The 23,995-nt window shown below is 37.8% G+C and overlaps 1 protein-coding gene across 4 annotated transcripts in view; it reads right to left on the bottom strand.

Moving 5' to 3' along the window:
• FBLN2 (fibulin 2) overlaps positions 1-23,995 on the bottom strand; it is a 155,414-nt gene that overhangs the window by 29,540 nt on the left and 101,879 nt on the right. For all 4 annotated transcript variants that reach the window (XM_025174300.2, XM_007421802.3, XM_088134155.1 and 1 more), the window contains exons 6-9: positions 19,470-19,656; positions 13,636-13,842; positions 4,822-4,941; positions 4,285-4,386 (exon numbers count right to left, since the gene is read on the bottom strand). In XM_025174300.2, coding sequence (XP_025030068.1) covers positions 4,285-4,386; positions 4,822-4,941; positions 13,636-13,842; positions 19,470-19,656 — 616 coding nt within the window. The remainder of the gene's footprint in view (positions 1-4,284; positions 4,387-4,821; positions 4,942-13,635; positions 13,843-19,469; positions 19,657-23,995) is intronic.

The following is a 23,995-nucleotide window of genomic DNA, read 5'->3' as shown; positions in this document are numbered from 1 at the left end:
TCAACGTTGATCAGGGCAATATACATTCTTGAGTCAAGAATTGAGTTTTAAATTCTGTGCAACCAGGGTGGCAGGTGAAGCAGGGGAGAGCAGGATAAGAAGCAGATCTCCTCACTCTTTTCCTACATAAGTGCAGGCGGAAGACCCACGTCTCCAAAGCGGCTTTGCCCCACCCCCCACTGCAGGTTTTCTTGGCTTAGAATGACCCCCTGCAGCGTTGGCATTGCAGCCCCAAAAGAGCGAGGAAAGCCTCTCCCCCACTCTATTCCTGCAGTGCCAAAGCTCCCGGGGATCTTTCTGCGTTGGGGGAATGGCGCATGTGTCATCTAGGGGCCTCCCAGCCAGTCTGCTTTAAGAGTCACATGAACTGTAATAAGGAGATTCCTTACAGCAACAGCAGCTTTTTTTAAGGCTGATGTTCAGCTTGAACAAGACAGGCTTCTTAATGAACAACAGAGCAGCGCTGTGCTGATCCGAAGCATTTCTTCTGAATCATTTCCAAATCATTCACAGCCCCTGACTTTGAAAATTATCTTCTCTTCACAGTTTCAAATAGAATACTGTGAGCTTATGTGCCTGTCTTATGCTTACATGATCTTCATCTATACAGAAAGACAATTACTGTATTAGTGAATGCTTGGTACTTCTCGGCGGAGGGACAGTTTGAAGAACAATACTGTGATGTCACAAATATAGGAAACCTATCACATGTTCAATTAAAACAGAAAAGAAGAATGTGGACAGGGTAGCTATAACTTAACTATCAATGAATATGAAAGTCACATTCCCTGTAGACCCTCTATTCAGTGAGATGGTAAAGGGTCTGCTGTACACAGAGCGTCGTGCAAATGGGAGTGGTTGGTTCAAGACCTCCTTGGTTAGAAGAGCTGTTGTTTGTGGATGCTATTTGATTTTCCCTTCTGGTGTGTGAAAATTGCTCCCTTTAGCACCCTGATCCAATCTTTAGAAAAGCACATCATGCTTATGCATATTTGGGCTACCTTGCTTGCCCTGTTACGTGTTCTTGGGAGGAAAACATGACTATTATAAGCTCTCTTTATTCTTCCCTGAACATGTGATAGGTTTCCTGAAGTTCATTCTTAATAGATAATGCCAGGCAGTAGACTGAAAGTAGCTATCAATATCTTAACCTGCAGTACCCCAGAACTGGACAAGTACTGTGCAGAAAGAGACTTTGGAAAACAAAATCTCTCACAGTTCTGTTGTACTGATTCACTTGTGTTGCTCTTTAGTGGGATAAATGAGCATCAGGGCTGATCTCCACTAGCTTCTTTCCAGTCCTGGTTTGGAAAGTGTCATGTCCTGCCCTAGCAAAGTATGATTTGAGATTTTAGAAGCCTCTTGCAAGCAGCCACCCACAGGGCAAGATGGGGTGCTGAATGGAAGAAACTCACTTATGCTGCTGTCTAGACAATATGTGGAATTTCACTCCTGTACCCCACATTATCAACTTCAAAAGCAGTGGTACAAAAACCTACAGGGACAAAAAATAAAATCTAGTTTACAAATCTTAAAATAGGCAATCTTGCTCCCTCCCCAAGCATCTGTAAATTTTGCTCACAGTTGGCAACTCAATTACTCCTGCACAGAGATGGCTCCTATCAACCCAAATTCCTTCTAAGGGTTTTGTTAATTACTAAAAGCAAATGGAGCGATAAAGAAAAGAACAACCTATTGGGATTGCAGTGCTCTTTAAGAACTCAATTTTGCCAGGCCCTTGTAGGTCTATTGCTTCCCCTGGGTTCGTATGAATCATTTGCAGTCCAGAACCAATGGTTCACATCTGCCATTGCCTAAAAGCCTGGCTAATCACTGTATTCTTTTGCTACTCAGCCACCAGATCTAGTCTATAGACAACTAGTACACTAACATGATATGCAGACACTTTCTGTACCCAGGAAACCTGTAATAGCTTTCTGCCACATAACAAGAACACAGATTCCCCAACAACATAGCAGGAACCATATTGTTATTAACTGTAAGCTACACTGAGAGCCTTTATTGGTTGAAAAGCAGGATAAAGCAATAAATGACAAATAAACAATACTATACATGAACCATTTCCCCATTTCAAAGTTACTTTGTAGCACAGTGCCATAAAACAAGACCACCAATAATACCGTCATTAATATTAGTAAAGTTTTACTAACACTATTAAACAGTCAGAACAAGAACTGATCTATCCCAAAGTTAGCCCAAGTATTACAAATTATATATATTCATTATTTGAGATAAGTTATTTCTCTCCTACTTTCTGAGTTTTGCTTGCTGCACTTGCTTTCATTGTTTCTATGAGATCAACGATATAGAGAGTCGACCTACCAAAACTTCAACATTAAAAGCAGTGAAAGTAAAGCTGTCTGTACAAAGGCAGATGATTTTTAAAAAGTCATGTTAGTATATCCCATGTTAAAAATCATCTCCCCTCAAAATGAAACAATCATTTTCATGGACTCAAATATAATTAGAAAGCTTATAGCACGTGCTGCATATAGCATGAAGAATGACAATGCAGAATGAATTGTGTATACCTATCATTTTACCAACTATTTCTATGTATGTTGAGTACAAAACCCTAACGTTGTTGGTGCAGTAGAATGATCCCAGTGTGATCACCCAGAACAATTGTATATACCTGTAAGGCACTCATCAAAGTCTTTATAAACATGTAGCAGCCAGAAGGAAGAGGGGAAAATTTAATTATATTAGAAATTACACTATTCATGGGCTGAAATAACACTTCTTCCACAGCAAAATAATCTTATCAGATCATGAGGAGATGCAGCAAAGAATAGTCAGGGGAGACAGTCGTGCTGTTCCATGAGAAAAAAAAGTAGCTTGGGTACATGTCACCGTTAAGGGGAACATCAGGCTATCTTTAAGCCTGAACTTTCCTTTATCTGTTGAATTGTTTAATTATTTAAGGAGGCATCAATTTTGTAGGAAGATTGTTATTCTTTTTGTACAATGCTCTGGACTCCTTTAAGATGTAGGGCAATTAACCAAATAAGCAAGACTGATGTGTGTGATCTTAAGAATATTTAAGATCTTCACAAAGTAAAAAAGATGCTGCTGTTCAGGTTCATCCACATCCTTGCAAACTTTGCTCTCTAAAAATAACAGTTGGGCTTTTCTTTCATCTGAGTTCCAGACCTAGCTTGTTATTACTGAGGCTTTCAACTCCAGCCCTTTGCTTCATCTCACCCCAAGCCCAAACTTGGATCTTTTAATACAATGAGCCACCAAGGTGATTCTCTCATAGAGAATCTACCCAAATGGCACAGTGCTAGAAAGTGGAAAGTCTTCCCTGCAATTATCTTCTGGTGCCAGTGGAAATATTCAAAAGCCTCCATCAGTCTCATTGGAATAATTCATCTGTCTGTCTGCCTGTCTGTCTTGGCCTAAAGTTATCCAGTTGGCTTCTGTGCTTAAGGCAGAACTAGAATTCAGGTCTCCCCACTCTTAGTTCAGAACCTTAACTACTTCATTTACTCATCCTAATGGCTGAAATTTCTGGTTCTGCTTCATTTGTAAGCCACAATGTTACTTACAATGGAAAGCAATACAAATATACTTAAAATGGATAGGTAATAAATAATAATGAAGTTAACGTTAGGATACATTTTTATGCATCCTCAGTGGGGCTTACTTCTGATTTAGCAGAAGGACAGTATTACATTGATTTTAACTGCATATTTTGTGTTTTCAGTATATTTGTAACCAAGTGACATCTAAGGATAGGTTGGACATGAAGCTGAAAAGTAGCTTTACCGGATGCTTTTAAGAGGTAACTACCCTGCCTCATTCAAAGAGGAGTTTAATTAACCTTATCTTGCAACTGCAACCTTCCCATGGTTTTCTTATTACAGAATATCCATTAAGGAAAGATACACAGAATAAGTGTTTCTTGCCCTTCAATTGGGGATGCTAGGGGACATCCATCTGGAAGTACCCTACGAATGATGTAAAATTAAAACATATTTTTTGCCAAGTTAAGGAATGGAACTTAAAGTTGGTAGGGTTACCAGCTAGAGACTGCAAAGCACCAGAGAACTGTAAATGAAGGGAAAGCATATGATTGAGCTGTTTTACAACTGTTTGTACAATTAATTGTGCAAAAGCTGATTTAGGGATATAATATGCAGATTTTATAGGAATGTTTATCCTTACGAGTAAATAGAATAATAGAACTATTCTGACACTGTCTAAAGCCCTTCAATAGGAGTAGCTGAGAAGTAAGGATTTCGATTTCAGCAGACTTACCTTCGCAGGAAACACCATCTGACATGAGGACAAAGCCAAGTGAACAAGAACACACAATTTTCCCTTCCATCGTATTACATATGTGCTTGCAGGGACCATTATCTGAGGAATACAATGTTTCAAAACACATTAAAAACAGTTAAAGCAAATCCCTTTAAAGTTCCCCTAATTATAATCTTGGTCATCACATCAGAAGGTAAATGTGCAACCAAATAATGTACCCTTATATCCATTCTCTAGAATCTTCTTTTATTGGCAAACACCACCTGAGCCATCCCCATCTGTGAGGCTGAAATTACCACATACAGCTGTGTTGCACAAACAACTCTAAATAGCTAATATTAAATAACCTTGAGTTTGCATGTTAACCTCCAATTATGCAGCACATTACCCTCTGAGCTTCTGTTTTTCTTTTTTCTTCAGCCTACTGGAAGCTGTTTGGACTAGTATTGAAATGAAAAGAGCCAAGGAAGCTTTGTAATGAATTTCAGACATGCAAAAAACAGCATATGTCGCCAGCTCCCCAACTAGATGTACCTTTACACTTATCTTGTTCTACTTGTAAAGTGTTGTTGGTTGCAGGTTGGATATTTAAAGCTTCTGGAGCAAGAGTGGCTTTCTCCCCTAAGGCGGTGTTTTGTCCATCTTCTTCAAAATCTGAAAAAGTATATATTATAGAAATAATTTAATTATATTCCTTCATATTCTTATACAGACAGTTCCCTACTTACAAACAGGTTACATTCCAAGAGGCTGTTCATAAGTCCATTTTGTTCCTAAGTCCAACCAAGTAAAAAGTAAAAAAAAGAGAAGGAGGCAGGAGGCAGGAGGCAGGGCAGTGGTGTGGGCAGAGGAGCCCTCTCTTCTGCTGCCAATGTGAAAGTCATAGCCCTCAAACTGTGGAGAGCACAGTGGGACGAGCCAGTGGGGCGCAGTGCGCTCCATTGCCAGATGAGGCAGGAGAGGCAGCAGTGTCTCCCTGGGTGAAGGTGGTGGCTATGCGGGAGGCACTGTTCAGGGTGGCGGCGGAACTGGAAGAAGAAGAGCAAGCACTTCCTAGACGCACAGCGTGCACTCTGCAGCTTGCGTTGGAAACTAATGTCCCTTTGTGAGACCTTGCAGGAGGAAGGCTGAAGGTTTCATCCTCCCAATGCATGCTGTAAACTCCAGCTCCAATGCAAACCTCCAACCTCCCAAAAGACAGGAGAAGGCAGGAAAGGGTTTGCATTGGAGCTGGAGTTCCTGGCAAGGGTTAGTTTATGTGGTGCGCTCCGTCACCGGGTGAGGCAGGAGAGGTGGCAGTGGGTCCCTGGGTGAAGGGATGAGCTGGTAGGGCATGGCACACTCTGTCATTGGGTGAGGCAGGAGAAGGGGCAGTGGCCACCTCCCTGGCCTCCAGCTCGTCCCTTCGCCCAGGGAGCCACCGCCACCTCTCCAACTCCAATGTAAACATCCAACTGCCAGAAGGCAGGAGAAGGCGGGAAAGGGTTAGTTTCCAGTGCACCAGAAACTAACCTTTCCCTGCCTTCTCCCAACTTCCAGGTCCATCTTGTTCATATTGGCGAAAGTTTGCAATTTGAAAGTTTGTTAGTAGGGGACAGTCCATATTTCCAAGAAAGCAGTACCCAAATAATCCTATAATTTATTGGAAAACACAGTAATCAAACTGTCCCACCTTGTGAGATACAAAAAGGAACAAGACAGGGATGCCCACTGTCTCCTCTCGTTTATTTTAGTCCTTGAAATGTTGAATAGAGATATAAGACAAGATGAGAGGATTATGGGAGTAAAGATTAAAAAAGAAACTTATAGGTTAAGGGCTCTTGCAGATGATTTGATGTTGGTTTTGGAAGTTCCTTTAAAGGGAACTGAAACATTAATGGGGACACTTCCTGTGGGAGCCATGTAGAGTTGACATCCTGTCTATGGCAGGATAGTGTTTGTGAGCATAGTTGCAGCTGGATGCTGGATCCGGACTGGTGAAATCTCTCTGGAGAAGGAGATATCGTTGAGATTACCCACGTGACTCCTTACAGCTGCAACTCATGAATAGACATGGAAACTGCCGTTTTGCAGTTGGCTTATGAGTGGAGTGGCTGGGAGTCAGGATTTCATCAAGCTCACGCTCACAAAGCAGCTTTTTGTAGACATTAAGCTCGACCAAGCCTCATTTCTTAATCTTATTTTTTTATTATTATTATTTCTTTTTGTTTACTGGATAGATTTAGACTCTTCAGATTGGCAAGGTTTTACTGTATTCATCGTGTGAGTCTCCTCCTCCTTAGAGAACAATGGTGTAAACATGATTTTAAAAGCTTTTAAAATATATAGCTTTTTTTGGACTATGCAGCAAAAGGGTGCTTAGTGTATGGATTTTGGAAAGTTAACAATGGATTAAGGGGCCAGAGGGATTTGTAATTATAGCTTTCAATTAATTAAAAGATAATTTCTCATGGGAAAATGGCAATTGCTTTGGCTCTTTAAGATAAGGAGACCTTGACGGCTAGACACTAGAGGGAGCTAGAGAATAAACAATATGGAGCACATAAAGAAATTGAAGCAGAAATCTATACTGCATCTTTTTGAATACTTTTCTACTAAACTTCTTAGAATGGATCAACTGATTGACAGGTTGGACAGACTGTGTTGTAATGAAGATATAGAACAAGAACAAATTTCAGTAGATGTTTATGAAACTGACTTGAAGGGGGACTTAAATGTAATACAAATGGATCTGATGGACAACTGATTCCCTAAAGGAGATGTAGAGATTAAGCCAGGAAATGGATTTGGATATTTTTTTAAAATTAGATATTCAAAAGAGCTCTGTTAAGGACTTTATTAGAAGCGACAAAAGGATAAACTCTACTTATTGGAAGTAGAGTCTATCCTTTTGTTCAGAAAGATTTTTGCCTTGAAACACAGATGATCAGCAAATTACCTCTGGAACTCCTTTTGAAAGGGTTAAAGATATTTTTAAAAACTTAGGGAAGGAATACAAGGTTGGCTTGTTTGATCAGGGCTAAAAGAAGAAGATAGTACAGTGGTACCTCTACTTACGAACTCGCCTCTACTTACGAACCGGATCCACGGCCATTTTCCCTGCTGCCACGCGGTCGCGGCTTCCTGTGGGTGAGATCGCGGTAGCAAGGAGACGTTCAGTGAGGCTTGTGGTGTGTTTTGTGGCGTTTGGAAGGTTTTTGTGGCGCTTGGAAGGTTTTTGAGGTTTAAAAATAAAATGCATATGTTTCAGAACTGTTTAGCCGTATTTACATTGAACCTTATGGGGGAAATTTACCTCGGGGTGTGACCAAATTCGGAGGGCGGATTAGCCATATTTACATTGAACCTTATGGGGAAATTTGCCTTGTAGTGCGACCAAATTCGGAGGGCGGAACGGATTAACCGTATTTACATTGAACCTTATGGGAAACTTTACCTCGACTTGAGATCAACTCAAGTTGCAACCAGAGTCACGGAACGGATTAAGTTCGTAACAAGAGGTACCACTGTAATATCTAGTTGGCCTTACTGGACTTTTGCTGACGATGAACAACTGACAAAGTATTTGGATTTTGTTTTTGTTTTGTTTTACTTAAGAGATAAGCTATGGGGAGAAGAGATTATGTTGTATTTAGAGATGGTGATAAGCGATTAAATTTGTTTCTACTTGCTGGGATCAAGGGGGAAGTTACTTCTTTTTTCTTTTTCTTTTTCTCCTTTTTTTCTTTTCTTTTTCTGATCTACATGCCCCCTTTCTTTTTCTTTTATAATTTTTTCTGCTTGTATTTTCTGTAGTTTGTATTGGCTTTTAATTTTTTTATTTATAATTCTTAATAAAATTATTTTTAAAAAAGAAACTAATGGGAAAACTAAAAGAATTTGGTACATCAGCAGGTTTTAAGATTAACAAACGGAAGACAAAGATGTTAGCAAAAAACATGAAAATAGAGGATCAAAGAGAATGAATAAAACAGATTTTAAGTTTGAGAAGAAAAATATGTGAGTATCACCATGACAAATATTAATTGTATGTTATTTCAAAATAACTATGTTAAGACATGGAATGAAGTTTAAAAAGACATGTTAAGAAGGGAGAAACTACAACTGTCATTGCTGGGGAGAATTTCTGTGATAAAAATGAATGTCTGGCCTAGAATGATGTTTTTGTTTCAGACAATACCTGTTTTGACAACTGATGCACCATTTAAACAGTGGCAAAAGGATATACCTAGAGTTTGTGTGGCAAGGGGAAAAATCCCCACAAATTAAATATAATATGTTACAAGATGCAAAGGAAAAAGGAGGATTTGGTCTACCTGATTTGAAACTCTATTTTGCAGCTTGCTATTTGGTTTGGATGAAAGAGTGGGTGCTGCTGAGAAATAGAAGGCTTTTGGAGTAAGAAGGGCACAACCTGAGATCTGGGTGGCATGGATATTTGTGGTATGATAAAGTCAAGGTTAATGTGGATTTTAATAATCATTATGTTAGATGTGCCAAATTGAAAACATGGAACAGATACAAACTCAGGTTGTATCCAAAAATACCTTTGTGGCTCTCAGCACAAGAAGCATTTTATAGATGAGAAAGAATAGGCTAACACAAATAGGTAACTTATTGTGAGATACTAGGATTTTGTCAAGGGTAATACAAAATAAAATCAAGAGAACAATTGGTGGCAGAGGGATATAGCTGCCAATGGTTTTCTTATTTATAGTTATCAGAAAGATTTAAATTGGACAAAAGAGTTTATGGTATTGAACACTGTAATAGTGATTTTGAAATAGAATTGTGTACAAATGATGAACATGTAATTGCTAAAATGTATAAACTTTTACTGAAATTTGAAACAGAAGAACAGGGGAAAGAATGTATGATAAAATGGCTACAAATGTTGGCTATAACATACAGATCAAACAATGGGAAAATATGTGGTTGAAAAGACTGAAATTTACACTATGTTATAATCTTAAAGAGAACTTTTATAAAATGATGTACCGTTAGTATATGTCACTACAGAAATTGTCTAGACTGTATAAAGGCACTTCAAATTTATGCTGGAAATGTGAACAACAAGGAAGATCATTTTATCATGCTTGATGGATGTGTAAAAAAACTAGAAAATTTTGGCACATAATCAATCATTTCAGGAATGAACACCTGAAATCCCATTAAACTGTAGTATATTAAGCAGGAATTTAAGTATTTTTCACTTAAAATGGTACTTTAATTTAATTTAATTTAAAGTGTTTAATTTTGCCATGTACAGACAGATACATGGATGTGAACAGATATAATTGGGAAAAGAGAAAATGCCAATATTAGTCCACAGTAATGAAGTATAAAGTTAGTATTACCTTCCACAAATCGACACATTCTGCTTCATATATGGACTTATAACTATGAAACCTATATGTTACACTGAATTTTGTATTGCAAGCAAATGTTACCATTGTAAATACATGTTCATAAAAATGGAGGAATAGCCATTTAAATAATAATAGAGGGGGAGGTATAATGTTAAATGTGGAGTTTCAGATTTTTGGTTTACTTTCCTTTGAGAAATCTAACAAGTGCAATAGAGTACATCTAAACTGACCTATTGTCCATAGCAACAGACTTATTATAAACCTGGCATCATAGCACAATTCTACTCTCAGATTTAAATTTAAAATGTCAGCTTCTATGGCAAGATCTCAAAGTATCACATTAGAAATGAGATTTTTTCTTTATTGTACAGATTTTAAGAAATGTACATATTATGTATTTAAAAACAGAGCTTCGGTGAGAACAATGCTGAACGAAAAGATCGGTTAGCATTATTTGTTCTCCCCAGTTAGAATGAGTGTTGCCCAATTGAACTGAATTTTCTAATAAAAGCTACTGGCTCAAGTGAAATCAACTTAAATTAATCTAACTTTATGCACTTTACTTTTCCTCCCTAATTTTCTGAGAGTGAAAATATTCTGAAATAAATCCAAGCAAAAACTTCTTCTTTACTGAGGACAGAGAATAAAGATAAAAACCTGAACCTAAATGCATTTCCGCAGATGGGAAAGAATGGGAAAAACAAGCATGGCTAAGGGGCTGCACCAAAATCTTGCTGATTATTCTGCTGAAATGCAAATAAAACAGGATTTTTTTCCCTAAGAAAAACTATCAACTTTGGGCAGATATTTTGTTGACATTTCCCCAAAAGAAAATAAGGAAGCAAAAATAGGATGAAGGCATGGAGGTAGAAAGAAGGGAAAGTTTATTGGTATTGGCAGGGAAAAAATAAATGCTCGGGTAAATAAAAAGCCTGGCAAATATACAAAGGAACACATTTCCACATCATCTTGAGGTATAATTAAGAGCAGGTGTGCTACACATTTTTCTGGATAAGGAAATCTTATTGGACTACCTTTTCTTCATGAGCCCCCTAGGTTTACTTTGATTCAGTCCTCTTCACCCCACCACAGCAGCCCTTTCTGTGGAGACGGTAGTTTTATAAAGATCAGAATCCCTTCCATTTCAACTGGCTCATGCAACCAGCTAGTCTCTTCACCTCTTCAAGATCCTGTCGTGCCATAAAAGTCGGATTACTATCTGATTCTCTGCCTTATTGCTAGGAGCAAAACTTAGAAGGTGGCTGTATACTGGATAGGGAGCACAGGGAAGGTAGCCTAATCATTATGAATACAGGTAGTCCTCGCTTAACAACCACAATTGGGACCAGCAACTCTGTCAATAAGCAACATGGTCATTAAGCGAGACATCACGTAAGCATGACTTGCAATTCTACTGCCAGCTTCTCCATTGACTCTGCTAGTTGGAAGCTGGCTGTGAAACGTGCAAATGGCAGTCATGTGACCTTTGTAAATATCCGCTGGTTGCAAAGCACCCAAATATCAATCATGTGACTGCAGGAATGCTACAAATGGTCATAAGTGCAAAGACCAGTTGTAAAGTTACTTTTTCAGTACCATTGTAACTTTGAACTGTTGCTAAACAGGGAGTCGCTAAGCAAGGACTACCTGTATGAGACTACCAACTCTTTCTGAACAGTGGAAGGAAAGCAGAGGTTTAAGATACTACTTTCCTCTATTTTCCTCTTCTCTTTTGAAAAAGAATTGAAATCATTGCATTAAACGGGCTAGAGAGTTTCCAAGTAAATTCTAGTTTCCAGCAGCATTTGCACAAGTGACTTCTCTTACCCTTAACTATTTTTACTGGGTTAATTTTGGGGGTTGATGTTATGGCTCAACATGTTCACCTGATTGCATTTGGTCAACATGCTAAGCTTAAATATGGTTCGGTTAGTTTCTGGTTCAGTGTGAACAGAACCCCTGATTCACTCCGTAGCATTGTTTTTAATAGCTACTTTCCCCTTGTGCTATTTACTAAAGAAAAAACCCAAAGGAAACTAATCCATCTGCAATCCTCTGCCACGTGAAATACATAGTTGTTCCACCTCCATGTTTCTTTTCCCCCTTCTTACTTTCCATGTTCAATGGAGCACCTGAAGCAATACCATGATGCTTAGCTGAGATTGGTAATACACAATTCCATAATGTCACAACGTATGCTGTATTTGTTTCTTTATTAGGTAGATGAGGAAGGAAAAAAGACACTTGAAGTGTAAATTTAAACTCTTCAAGTGTCTTGTTTTCCTTGCTTTCCTCCTCAGCATATGTATTACCCTGATGTCGGAAATGCGTACATGTTTTTGGTTTTACTCTTTGCCAATGCAATCATTTCCATGCTTTCAGTGGGGATGGGGAAGAAATTTATTTGGTTCTCATTTTAATATTTATCAATCCAATTTGCATTCTGCAAACTAAAACATAAACCAGAATGCAGTTATACATTTGTTCTGGCACTTCTCCAACTTTTGAAATGTAGATCTCTGATTTTTTAAAAATGTATATAAAACATACTTTAAGAAAAGATTTGTACAGTTATGCATAAGTTATACAAAATACCATACACTATAAAATATATGTATATATTACAGGGAGCTGCTTGCAAAACAGTATGTATTAGGGGAAAGCATACAAATGTTAGGAGGCATGACAAGCTGTGAAAATACAAATGTTCATGCAGTTTTTTTTAAAAATCAGAAATACTCAGAAAGGGGAAATAATTAATTTTGCCTTAAAATGCAGAAAGCGAATAACCTACTTATTCCATTTTATACAGAAAACATTTATAAAGAGTTTCATTTAGAACATTGGAAATATCTATAAATATGAGTTAAAATTGAAAGATACAGTACAATATCTATTAGTCGGTCTATCAAAAGACCTTGCTGGATAAAAGCCCATAAGTGGTCAGTCAGAACCCCATAACCATCAATGGGGCTGCTGGCAGCTCCTCTTTCCTAGCAACAGAGCCCATTGCCTCTGGATCCTGGAGACAGTATTGTAGCTATCATGACAAAGCTATCATGACAAAGCCTTGCAAAGTTATTTAAGTTTGTGACCATCTTTTCCTCTTTCAGTACAACTGCACCTGATAGATAACTACAGGGAGAACCTTTGGTCTATGACGGTGTTGTCCAAACTTGGCCACTTTAAGATGAGTGGACTTCAACTCCCAGAATTCCCCAGCCAGCCATGCTGGCTGGGGAATTCTGGGAGTTGAAGTCCACTCATCTTAAAGTGGCCAAGTTTGGACAACACTGGTCTATGGAATGAACCAACTGACAACGAAGGGGAATTCCTTTCATTTCAAAGGGATGTTCTTGAAGACTGCTAACTGGTTGGTCCAAAATAATAAAGTCCTTTTGGCTGCTTAGCTGGAATGTTCAAATATGGACCATAAATGTTCATTAGTTTCTAAAATGCTTTCTACTGAGTAAAACAAGATATTTACAGTTAAATACATTATTGGCAATCTCTGAGAGATTGTTATGGATCTCAGATTATTCAGGATGTTACCACATATACTTGAATGAAAAAACAAGCCCTAGAAATAAGAAGGAATGCTAAATGTTTCTAGTAGACTACTTAGTCGCTTTTTGAAAAACCCTTGTTAAACTTTTATCCACATATGAGGATAAACATAATCAACTCGTATTTGGTCCTTGGCATGGTGGATTTATTGAAGATGGGTTCAGATGAGTATTCTCTGTGATGTTTGAAGCAATATGCAATGTCTCATCTTTGCAACAGCAAAGATAAAAATGATAATGTTTTTAAAAAGTAAATGCTGGAGATCAAGGTTCACCAAATGCTTAATCACTAAGTTATTAATATATTTAGAAATGGATGGTTACTTTGTTAGTGAAGGAACCACTAACTATGAAAGTGGTGCTGTTATAGGGAGACCCAACATACATTTTCTCACCTGGGTTTATTCTCTCACCTGGATTGCAGCTGAGTCCATCATCTTGCAAAGTAAAACTTGGGAAACATGAACACTTGTAGGATCCCACAGTGTTGATACAGAGGTGTTGACAAAGCTCTCCTGGATAGACAAGGCACTCATCCTGGTCATCCCCAGGCAGGCTGTTTGACATTTCAGGTTCATTACTAATTGACAAGGCTTCATTGTGATCCTCTGTCTCTGTAACTGACAATGTTCCGTAGTCATCAATCATGATAAGAATTCATGGAAAATACCTAGTCTATGCATATTGTATGACTATGTGTAGCATAGTATGTTAACAAAGGAATAATCTGTTCTACAGGATGGCTTAGCATACCTCTGAATGCTAATGGACACAGTACTACAGATGGCAGGGAGTCTTCAGTAGGCATAAATAATTTGATCTTCATCCATTGGAGGTTCTTGCCAACAGCTCTTGCCTGCCCCTAACTGAATGCCCTAAATGCTTTAGTGGGAACTTTTCTCTTGACAATGCCCCTTCTCCCAAGGCAAATAATCACTGTCTTCCCTGTCACTTGATCACAATGAGCCTTCCCATATAAACTTGCAGAGGATAGGAAGGATGCAGGATGGCTGCTAGACAGCCAAGCGATGGATCCCAAGAGATCTTATTTGTAGGCATTCCAGATTGCAAAAAATGCTGCATGATATGCAAAGATATGGGATAAGCAGCAATAAAGACACTGACCCATGAATTAAGATTTGCAATAGGTCAGAGGTTTCATGCATGCAGAGCAACTTTAAGAGGATCACAAAGCCGAGATCCATTTGCAAAAAGAGAAGCATGTATTGAATGAGTGATATAACATCTAGCAGTGATTTATAGAATCAGCTTCTATAAGATTGAAGATAAATGTATATGAAAAAAAGGTTTGTTTTTAATGGCAAATGTCTTTTTTCAAGTTCAGGTTCGATGCTTGCCTCTCGGCAAGCTCAAAATATGCTGCAACATTAACACATGGGACAAATTAGCTCTTCGGTTTTCATTGCTATGGGTTGGAGAGGAAAGGGAAGCCTAAAGGGTAAGCGTAATTGATCTGCTAAACTGGCAGGAAGAAAAGCTCAGAGAGGAAAGCTGAACTTTAAAATGCCCATTGATTAAAAGCAATTGCTTCAGCTCTAAGTACACAGTTCATCTGGTCAGCAAATACAGAGGGGAAACAGAAGAGGGGAAAATTGATTCGCTCTGGTCATACACAATAGGCGGTGGCTGATGTAAACTTTTGATTGATCTGATTGTATTCTATCACTTTTCAGATTTATAACAAGTAAGTTTATAAATGATAAGAACTCACAACTGTTCGGTGTTTGTGTTCCTGTGCGTGTGTGTGTGTACATACATATGTATGGGTTTCTTGGAAGGTTCACAATTTTTTCCAGGCTGTGGGTGGCTGTGTTTGGCCTTTGAATGGTATACCAGGGACCATACTCACTTGATTTAATTCCTTTAATGAAATAATTCCATATTTCATTATCAAAAATATAATGAATGACTACTCTCCATCATATAATTAATCATTTTCCTTTTCTGTCACCTTAAAAATTGTACTTTTGTGATACCTTGTAGAGGAGTCCAAATGTTTTCAGGGGCTGCAAACAACCTTGGAGCTTCAGGGGCCTTTTACATAAAAACATGATGCATTTCCTTTAAAACTTGTATATCACACTTCCCTGACCTGGTATAATCTAGATGTGTTGTAATGCAACTTCTGTCTTCCACAGCTATCAAGGTAATTACGGGGATGGCTGGTTCTCTAGTCCTACCTGACCAATATTATCTGATCCCAGGCTGCAATAATACCACCATCGCTTGGATTTTATCATATTTAATAATTGTATTTTATACTGTGCTATTTATGTTTTTATTGGTTTTAACTGTTTGGTTGTGAACCGCCCAGAGTCCCTCCTTGTGGGGGAGTTAGGCAGTGATATAAATTTGATTTATAAATAAATAAATAAATAGCTAGCTGATGAAGAAGCTCTGAACTTTTTTTAAAGTTTACTCAAAATATGAAGAAATGAAATTGAGTGACCCACCCATAAAAACCCAAGGTTAATCTAGCACTGTTTCTTTTATTCAAAAGTCATTCTTATGACTTCAGGAGCTGCCTGGCCTATTATCAGAAGCAGAAAAACATACATAATCAATTTTTTAAGATTTTGAGTAACAAGACAACTTATCATTTTTCTAGCCCACCATTTACCCAAAAGAATCCATGCGGGAACACTTCTGACTGGAGTGTAAATTCCTCAATCAGTCACCCAAAAATATTGAATAAATCAAAGAGCAACAAGCCACAGAATAAAAATAGTTCTTGCATTTTTGGTACAAGGAAGGAATGACAAGGAAAAAGCATTCCAGGGGAAATACGACACAGTTAATATAAAGATCCTGTTTCTCATCACTTCCAGTCCCAAGCAAATTCCACTTGCTGGTGAACCAGCAGCACGATTCTGCACATATCCATGTAGGTATCTGGACTTAGTTCCAGATAAGCAGTTATAGATCACAGTTCATACTTTCAGCCAATAGTCTTTTAGTATCTAAGCTTTTAAAAAATACATAACGACTGCTGCTTGCATGCAACTTTCAATTACCATATGTTTTAATTTAATTTAGTTTAGTTTAGTTTAATTTAATTGGGGGGTGTTTGCAGATTTTTAATTAGGGAAAGATGAACCCTATCGGATTCCATTTGATTCAAACATCTAAGTCACTGTGAAGTCCAGTGGAAACAGAATGGCTAAATTTGCTCCTAATGGAATTCATGCTTGAATTCTTTTACAGCCCTACTTCTGTGTTATTGTGCTTTTGGTTTGTGGTGTTCCTTAAATTTCATAGTTAATTATATAAAAATATAGCATGCCCAAGGAAAAAAAAAAACGAACCTTTTGAGACTGGAGTAAAAAATATCCAAGGACAAATATATTTATATGGAAAGATTTTAAAGGAAAATTGAAGCAAGAGGAATCCAAGCTGGGATTCATCAACAATGAAATCTTGTTTCTTAGAGCCTGGATATGTGCGTCTGTTCAATGATATATAGCAAGAATGATGCCTTGGTTTAAATGACATTCTAGCGGAAGCAGAAGGTATTTCTGCTCATATTCCTACCCAGTTTCTATAGGATTCTTCTCCTTAGCTGCACCTTCTCATCTCATGCAGCTCCCACAAGGCTTTGGATGGCTGCCAGCCAGAGGATTCTCCCTCCCTGGCTGCAAACTCTGTGTAGCTCATGGGCTCTTTTGGATGATCCTTTAATCTGAGGGACTGCCACAAAGGAGCCCAAATGACTGCAGTTCATAAAGGGAATGGGAAAGACAGGGGTGAAATTCTTCTCACCAGGCTCCATATAAGATCCAGCTTGGTACAGTGGTTAAGGCATCTGGCTAGAAATCGGGAGACTGGGAGTTCTAGTCCCACCTTAGGCACGAAGCCAGCTAGGTGACCTTGGGCCAGTCGCTCTCTCTCAGCCCTTGGAAGGAGGCAAGGGCAAACCACTTCCAAAAAACCTTGCCAATAAAACTGCAGGGACTAGTTGAGGCAGTTGCCGGGAGTCAACATGGACTTGAGCACACACACCCCAAAAATACTCCATATACATACAGATATTTTAATCTTTCCTTTTAATTTTGGTTTTCAGACAATACCCAAATGCCTGTTTATAGCTAATCCACTGAGGCTGGTGTATTAAAGAAAACACTTCAACATAGCTGTCGTTCTTTAAAAGCTGCAATAGCTCTACTTTTCTCCCCTGTTCTTTTGAGTTTCCATAGGCTCACCTACTTCCTTGAATGTCATCACATTCATTTAGGGGCTTCTTTTGTTAGTAGATATATTTACCATGAAAATGACACCACACATTTAGAGAAACTTTATTTTAAACCTGCATGATTTTCTATATGCTAGCTCATTCTCTAAAAAAAAATAAAAATGAAATGCATAATTCTTTCTACCACATTATTTCCTGGAATAGATTTTCCTATAATACATGACTCGGTCCTGTTTTATGTAAAACCTAATTAAATGTCAAAAACAATAGTGTACTTCATTAATTATAGTCTACCTCTAGAAATATAATTTGTGGAACATTCATGTAAAATAGTTTAGTCATACCCATATAGCCTCTAAAGGAAAAATGGGAATGTTCTGAACTTCTCTTGCAACTTTTGGAAATACTGCATCTATCATTTATCATAGTGGACGTAATTCACATGAAATAATGAAATATTTCTACTTACAGTATCAGTCCCATAGATTAACCAGTGGTGACTCAGACCCACACATAAGGCCAATATGTATTGTCCCCAGGAACTGGTAATTAAAAGATGCCAAATACATATACTTTATTTGTAGGTACCTGTTGCTATGTCCAGTCAAGAAAGAAGTTGGATGCAATTACTAGCAATTTCAGAGACAGCTCTCAACAAAGGAGAGCTGGGACAATCTGCCTGGAAGGTTCTACTGACTTCATAAGAACTTCTATGTTGTAGCCAGGTAACAAATATTACTGTACTGGTGAAATACCAGCCACTGAGACAGGAAAAGGCTGAAAGCCAGATGGATCATGGATTATAGCATCCTCAAGGTGGTAGAGAAAAGAATTTGATACACCTGGCATGCTAATATGCTGCTACGCTCTTCTTCTGTAATAGGACCTCTGTCCACAAGTGATGAATGCTATGCAGAAGTCCTCTTTCTCGTTTCAACTTGATCTGTACCAAGGAAAGGGTACAGTTTAAATTTGGATTTCTTTTATGATGAAAAATGACACTTAAAAATATTATGTTGTCCTGCAGCATAATTCCAAGTTAGCAACTACATATAAGAATTATACTGTCCAAATCTGTCCTAAGAGAAGTTTTCCCCTACATTCAACGTAGCAAGACAGCAACTAAAATTCTCACAGGAAAAAGATGGCTGGATGTAAGAACTGTTATTTAATACTATTATATCTGAGCATATTGGGGATATGTTTTTATAGTATCTAGCTTTACAAACTAATTGAACACCTTTTTGTTTAACAAGAAAGGAATATCATGCGTGGCCATAAGATACACTAGAATTTTAAAGCACTTTTTGACTATGCATTCACCTACATAATTTTCTAATTAATAATCAAAATGCAAGAGCCTATCTACTGGCTTCTTTGGAACCTTGTATTGTTCGTTTCAAGAAGTGTTTTTGTTATTGCTGATTTTGTTATTCTAAAACTCAAAACTGCCAGTTGCTAATAGATATCTTGAGAGAGAGACAGAGAGAGATGTAAGCATCTTGCCTTATGTTTATACAAGTCTTTTTCCATTTGATGAACATATTCTAGGGAAGGAAAATCATGAACTTTATTTAAGCAGGCATTCTTTATCTGGAAGTCTCCATATTAAACATGGGACCATCTGTATCCCATAGTACCTATATATCTATATGCTTTAATATCGCTTTGATTCCAGAAGTCCCCTGACATATATGGACAGCATGTGTTATAGGATAACAACCTGCATCATGACAAAAATAGGTTTATATACATTCCCCTAACTTTTTTGTTAAAAACTTGGCTGGCCTCTTGATAATATGTAACCTCTTTCAAAAACCACCTAGAAGAAAAAGAAGCAGAATCAAATTTTGCACAAAAGCAAACTTGTATAGAAGTTAAAAGTCACCTGTATTTCTTGGACTTGACTTGCCACAGAAAAATGATTGCTTTGCTAACAAATGCAGTATCTTGTATACCTTCAGGTTTGACTATTTTTAATAGTGTGAGAAGATGACTTCCTTCTCTGTTCCCTATAGACAGTAATAGAGCTCTTACGTTTTTCAGGTGTCACTGTTGACAATGGTTCAGGTTGTCTCTTCAGTTCTGGAGAGATAAGGTGGTCTTCTCCATCACAACAGGAAAGCATCACATGATTGCAAGGATAGCCAAGATTCGCATTGGGCTCACAGGTTTGACCCTCATTTTTTACTCGTTGGCCCAACATGCAGCAATCACAACATTGCTGAAAGAGAAAGGGGCCATTAACACAGCAACTATGCTAGTGTAACTTAGTGCTAGCAAAATGCCTTAAGCTGGCTGAAGTGTATGGATATCAAAAAGTGCTGGTCCATGACAGTTTTATGAACACTGCTCTCACAAACTCAGAGAACCCATAGGGGTTATTAATTCATTTATAAATTTATTTCTGAATCATCTTTCCAGCCAAATAGAAACCAGTGTGACACAGAATTTAATTCAATTTACACAATTGCAAACTGCAAAAATTAAGAACTACTTCAACCTAATAATTAAAAAAAAAATCACTCGGAAGTCAGGCGAAACAAAGATTTTTATAACTCACCTAAAAATAAACAAAGAAGAGCCTAGTCTAGTCTTTCAAAGAAAGTTCCAGAACTGAGATACTACCACAGATTAGACTTTATTTTGTGTTTCAACCAACCCAGCCTTTCTTGATAGAGGAACATGGAGAACAGCTTCCAAAAAGTAGTTCTTAAACTAGAAGTAGCAAACTTATAGTCCTCACACAGCCCTCACATGCATTTTTGAAGCCTCAAGATCCCTGACATTACAATGCTTAAATGTAGAAATTATTGTCGGTCATATAGTCAACCAGATATTTAGACTGGATTTGGCATTTTTATTCACCTATCGAGTCCTTCCCAAGGACCTGGGATAGACAGATGTTGTTGTTTGATAGGTGTTAAAGGTATCATTGCAGGATGGAAGCTGTTCCAAGTGAAGCTGCCTTTTGCAATTGACTGATGGTGATTTTGTCAATATTATTGTTGGTCATACAGTCAGCCAGATGTTTAGGCTGGATTTGGCATTTTTATCCACCTGTCAAGGCCTTCCCAAGGACCTGGGATAGGCAGATGTTGTTGTTTGATGATGTTAAAGGTATTGTTGCAGGATATTATTATTACTACTACTACTACTAGTACTATATTTTAGTAGCACATTTTTTCCTTTTTTTCATAAAATAAGCTCTCAAGAAGGTACACTGAGTCTCTGGTAGGCTCATCATACCTATTCTGGTTAAAAACAATTTCCTGAACTTCTCCAAACTGTCCCTGTGGCTTTCAAGCCACCCCCCACCCCAAAAAAGAAAGGATCCATCTTAAACTATGATCATGTTTTATATGAAGAGAAGGCAATTTTACAGATTCCCTGTCCCAAATGATTCTTGGTTTCAGTTTGTCCATACCAGAAAATTATTTTCAAATACTTTACTTTTTTTTCATACAAATGGATGGTAATCTTTAATATCAATTGCAAAATTAATGGGATGTAGTTACATCTAATGGAAATTGAATCTCATACTTTTATCAAGGATTCATATGCTATTTCTAATGATATTTTTTCAATAGTTTGTATAGCTCTAGGATTTTTCTTTCTCAAGCAATAGCTTGATTGCTTTATATTTCCTAAGCCCACCAGAGGTCTTCCACGAATTCAATCAATGTTGCCTTGGAGCTATGTCCAAGCCTGAATCCTGACTATGACAGGGCCAGATAATCCGCTTCCTCCAGCAATCTCTGAAGCTGCAGGCCTACCACCTTTTCCACAACTTTCCCGAAAAGAGGAAGGTTGGAGCCTGGATGGAAATTGTCTGGGTGCAGTGATGGCCTCTCTTTTTTTTAATTAGAACTTTTATTAAGATATATAAAAAGTACAAATAAAATACAAATCAAAAAGTATAGAAAAGAAAGAAGATAGAACTAAAAGAAAAAGACAAAAACTAAAATAGTGAGAATAGGTAGAAAGGTGAAACGGAAAATGACTTCTGACTATCTCCAATACAGATACAGTGATGGCCTCTTGAGGAGGAGGCAGGCCACTGCTTCCTTAAGAGCAGGCTGGACCTCCTCTTCTGCAAAAAGGCATTTACCCCCACTTGAACCCAGCTACATGTTACTTCGGGGAGGCCATAACCATCCAGGAGGGACATGGATCTAGCACACAGGTGGCAGCATTCAGCATCCCAAGAACCCTGTCCACTTCCTCACGTGTAATCAAATCCAATTCCATCCAGATGAGACTGGCCTCAATCACCTCCATAGGACCAGCACATTCCAACTGTTTAGATGTTTAGCGTCATCCTTACAACATCCCTGCAAGGGATCCCCTGGCCTCTCCTTACCTAAGAGGGACAGAATCACCCAAAACAGGGCCACCAGGCAACTATCAGTAGATACAACAATGATGGAAAAATAAGCAGATTTCACTGCCCTTATTGCCACAAGGTATTCCTTAATATAGGCTCTCATATGGGTTCAGTCAGACTCACTTTTTTGTCAAACATTATAGGAGAAACAGCCAAAGCACAAGGAAATAAACAAGTAAACCAACAACAGCAATATTCTGTTGGCTGCTGTTTCTTGCCTTTATGCCTTGCCTTGTTTCTGTTTTACCGTATTAACTTTGACATACCATATCTCAAAGGAAAATTATTTCATCATTTTGATAGTTTTTTTTTCCTTGGAGGGCTTTTTAATATTATACATTAGATGCTTTAGAAAATTGGTTCCCAAACCTTATTTGTGCAGACCACTATATTATCACTGACAATTTTTGAGGGCTACCTTATGAAGCAAGGGTTAGCAAAACAGTGCCTATGGGATCTCTGATACATTTCCTCCCCAAATGGCATCCACAAGACCTCAGTATTAAATAAGAATAATTATTTTTAAAACATTAAATGACTTATGAGACTTTTGGTGTGAAGTTTTGAGCAAGAACACCTAACTCCTGTTTATTGGGAGACCTCCCAAGATTTTCCTATTTTATAATTTTATTTTTATTTTGGCACCCACACTAGACAAATACACACATACATTGGTGGTGATCTATGGTTTGGGAACTCTGCTTTAGAAATAACACCAAATTGCGGGAGGGAGGGAAAGAGGGAGATAGACAAATAGACAGACAGACACAATGAACCTAGGCCAGCCTTTCCCAGTTTGGCTTCTTCCTGCTAAGTTGGACTTCTAGAATACAGCCAGCATGTAACAGAAAAAGTGAAGAGAGTATTCCTCCTCACTTTTTTGGTCCATTCCAGTGAAGCTGATGGTGAAAGTTTATGTTTGCAAAGTCTTTCTGAACAGACAGAAGTTCTCTGGCAGAAAGTCACTGTTTATAGGGCAATCAAACCTATTGCTTGAGAAAAAAAAAAAAATCCCAGAGTCTATACAAATCATTGAAAAATGTAATAAGTAGTAACATATGAACCCTTGTTATAAGATATAATATATTTCCATTATATCCTTGACTATATCTCATTAATTTTGCCACTGATACTAGTATGGAAAAAAAGTAAAGTATTTGACAATACAAATAGAATATCACAGATTTCTAGAGTTACATATCCCATCCAGCAGCATTTGGTTGATCTTCTCTGGGTCTAGAAGCTAACATGGCTAATTAATATTTGGACAGAAGTCCACCAAGTAATACTGGGCTGTAAGCTAGACTGGGAAGTCAAAAACATCTCAAAAACATTCTGCAGTCAAGAGAATTGCTCAGAGGTACCATTTACCTTAACGGCTTGAGAACCTAAAGCAAGGGAAGAAGATTATTCTGTTCATATCCAATTTGTGGGCTTCCCTCAGGTGTCAAACTGACCAATGGAAATAGAAATATGGCCTAGCTAACCCTTTCTGGTGGTCTGATCCAGCACAGTTCCATCTGTCCTTAAGTTCATCCATAGCTACTTTATTGTTAGTGTAACAAATAACAACTTGCCTCTAATAGACCTGTTATCTCTTACTGAGAAAGTTAATGTATCTCAGCAGGTAATTATATTTACCCCCAAGATATTCAGTTTATAATTCTATTTCCAAATTGTTAAATCAAGCCACAGCAAATAAGAAGACTGCATATAATCTCCGAAGTACAACAACAACAAAGACTAATATGAGATATTTTGTCCTCGTTCCTAGTGCATGATATAAAGATGGAGGGGCAGGGGGGAGAGAAGACATTTATTTCTCCAAAAAAGTATAAAAGAGCAAAAGTACATCAGCTTATTCCAAAATCATCTTTCACATGTTCAATAAAATAAGAAATGCTTTAAAAGAAGATATTACATACACATACATCCAAGGCAAACTTAAAGATTCCTTTAAAAAAACATTTAAGCTGAATTCTCCAGCATTCTTCTACCCAGCTGCTTCAGTCAGGCAGAAAGCTTCATATATAAGAAACTTAACTTTTTATTCCCCATAGGCCTCTCCCCTAATGGCTTTACTGGTTACACAGTTAACAAGAAAATGGCATAATAAATATTTAAATCATACCCTCAATCTTGAGCATATTTTGCCCCATTTCTCATCATGTCTACA

Source organism: Python bivittatus, unplaced genomic scaffold, assembly GCF_059951505.1.
Source record: "Python bivittatus isolate LINGU-HERP-01145 unplaced genomic scaffold, Pbiv_v1 ctg000080_np1212, whole genome shotgun sequence".
NCBI lineage: Eukaryota > Metazoa > Chordata > Lepidosauria > Squamata > Pythonidae > Python > Python bivittatus.
Note: the sequence above shows the minus strand (reverse complement) of the source record. Positions and strands in the feature narration are given on the sequence as shown.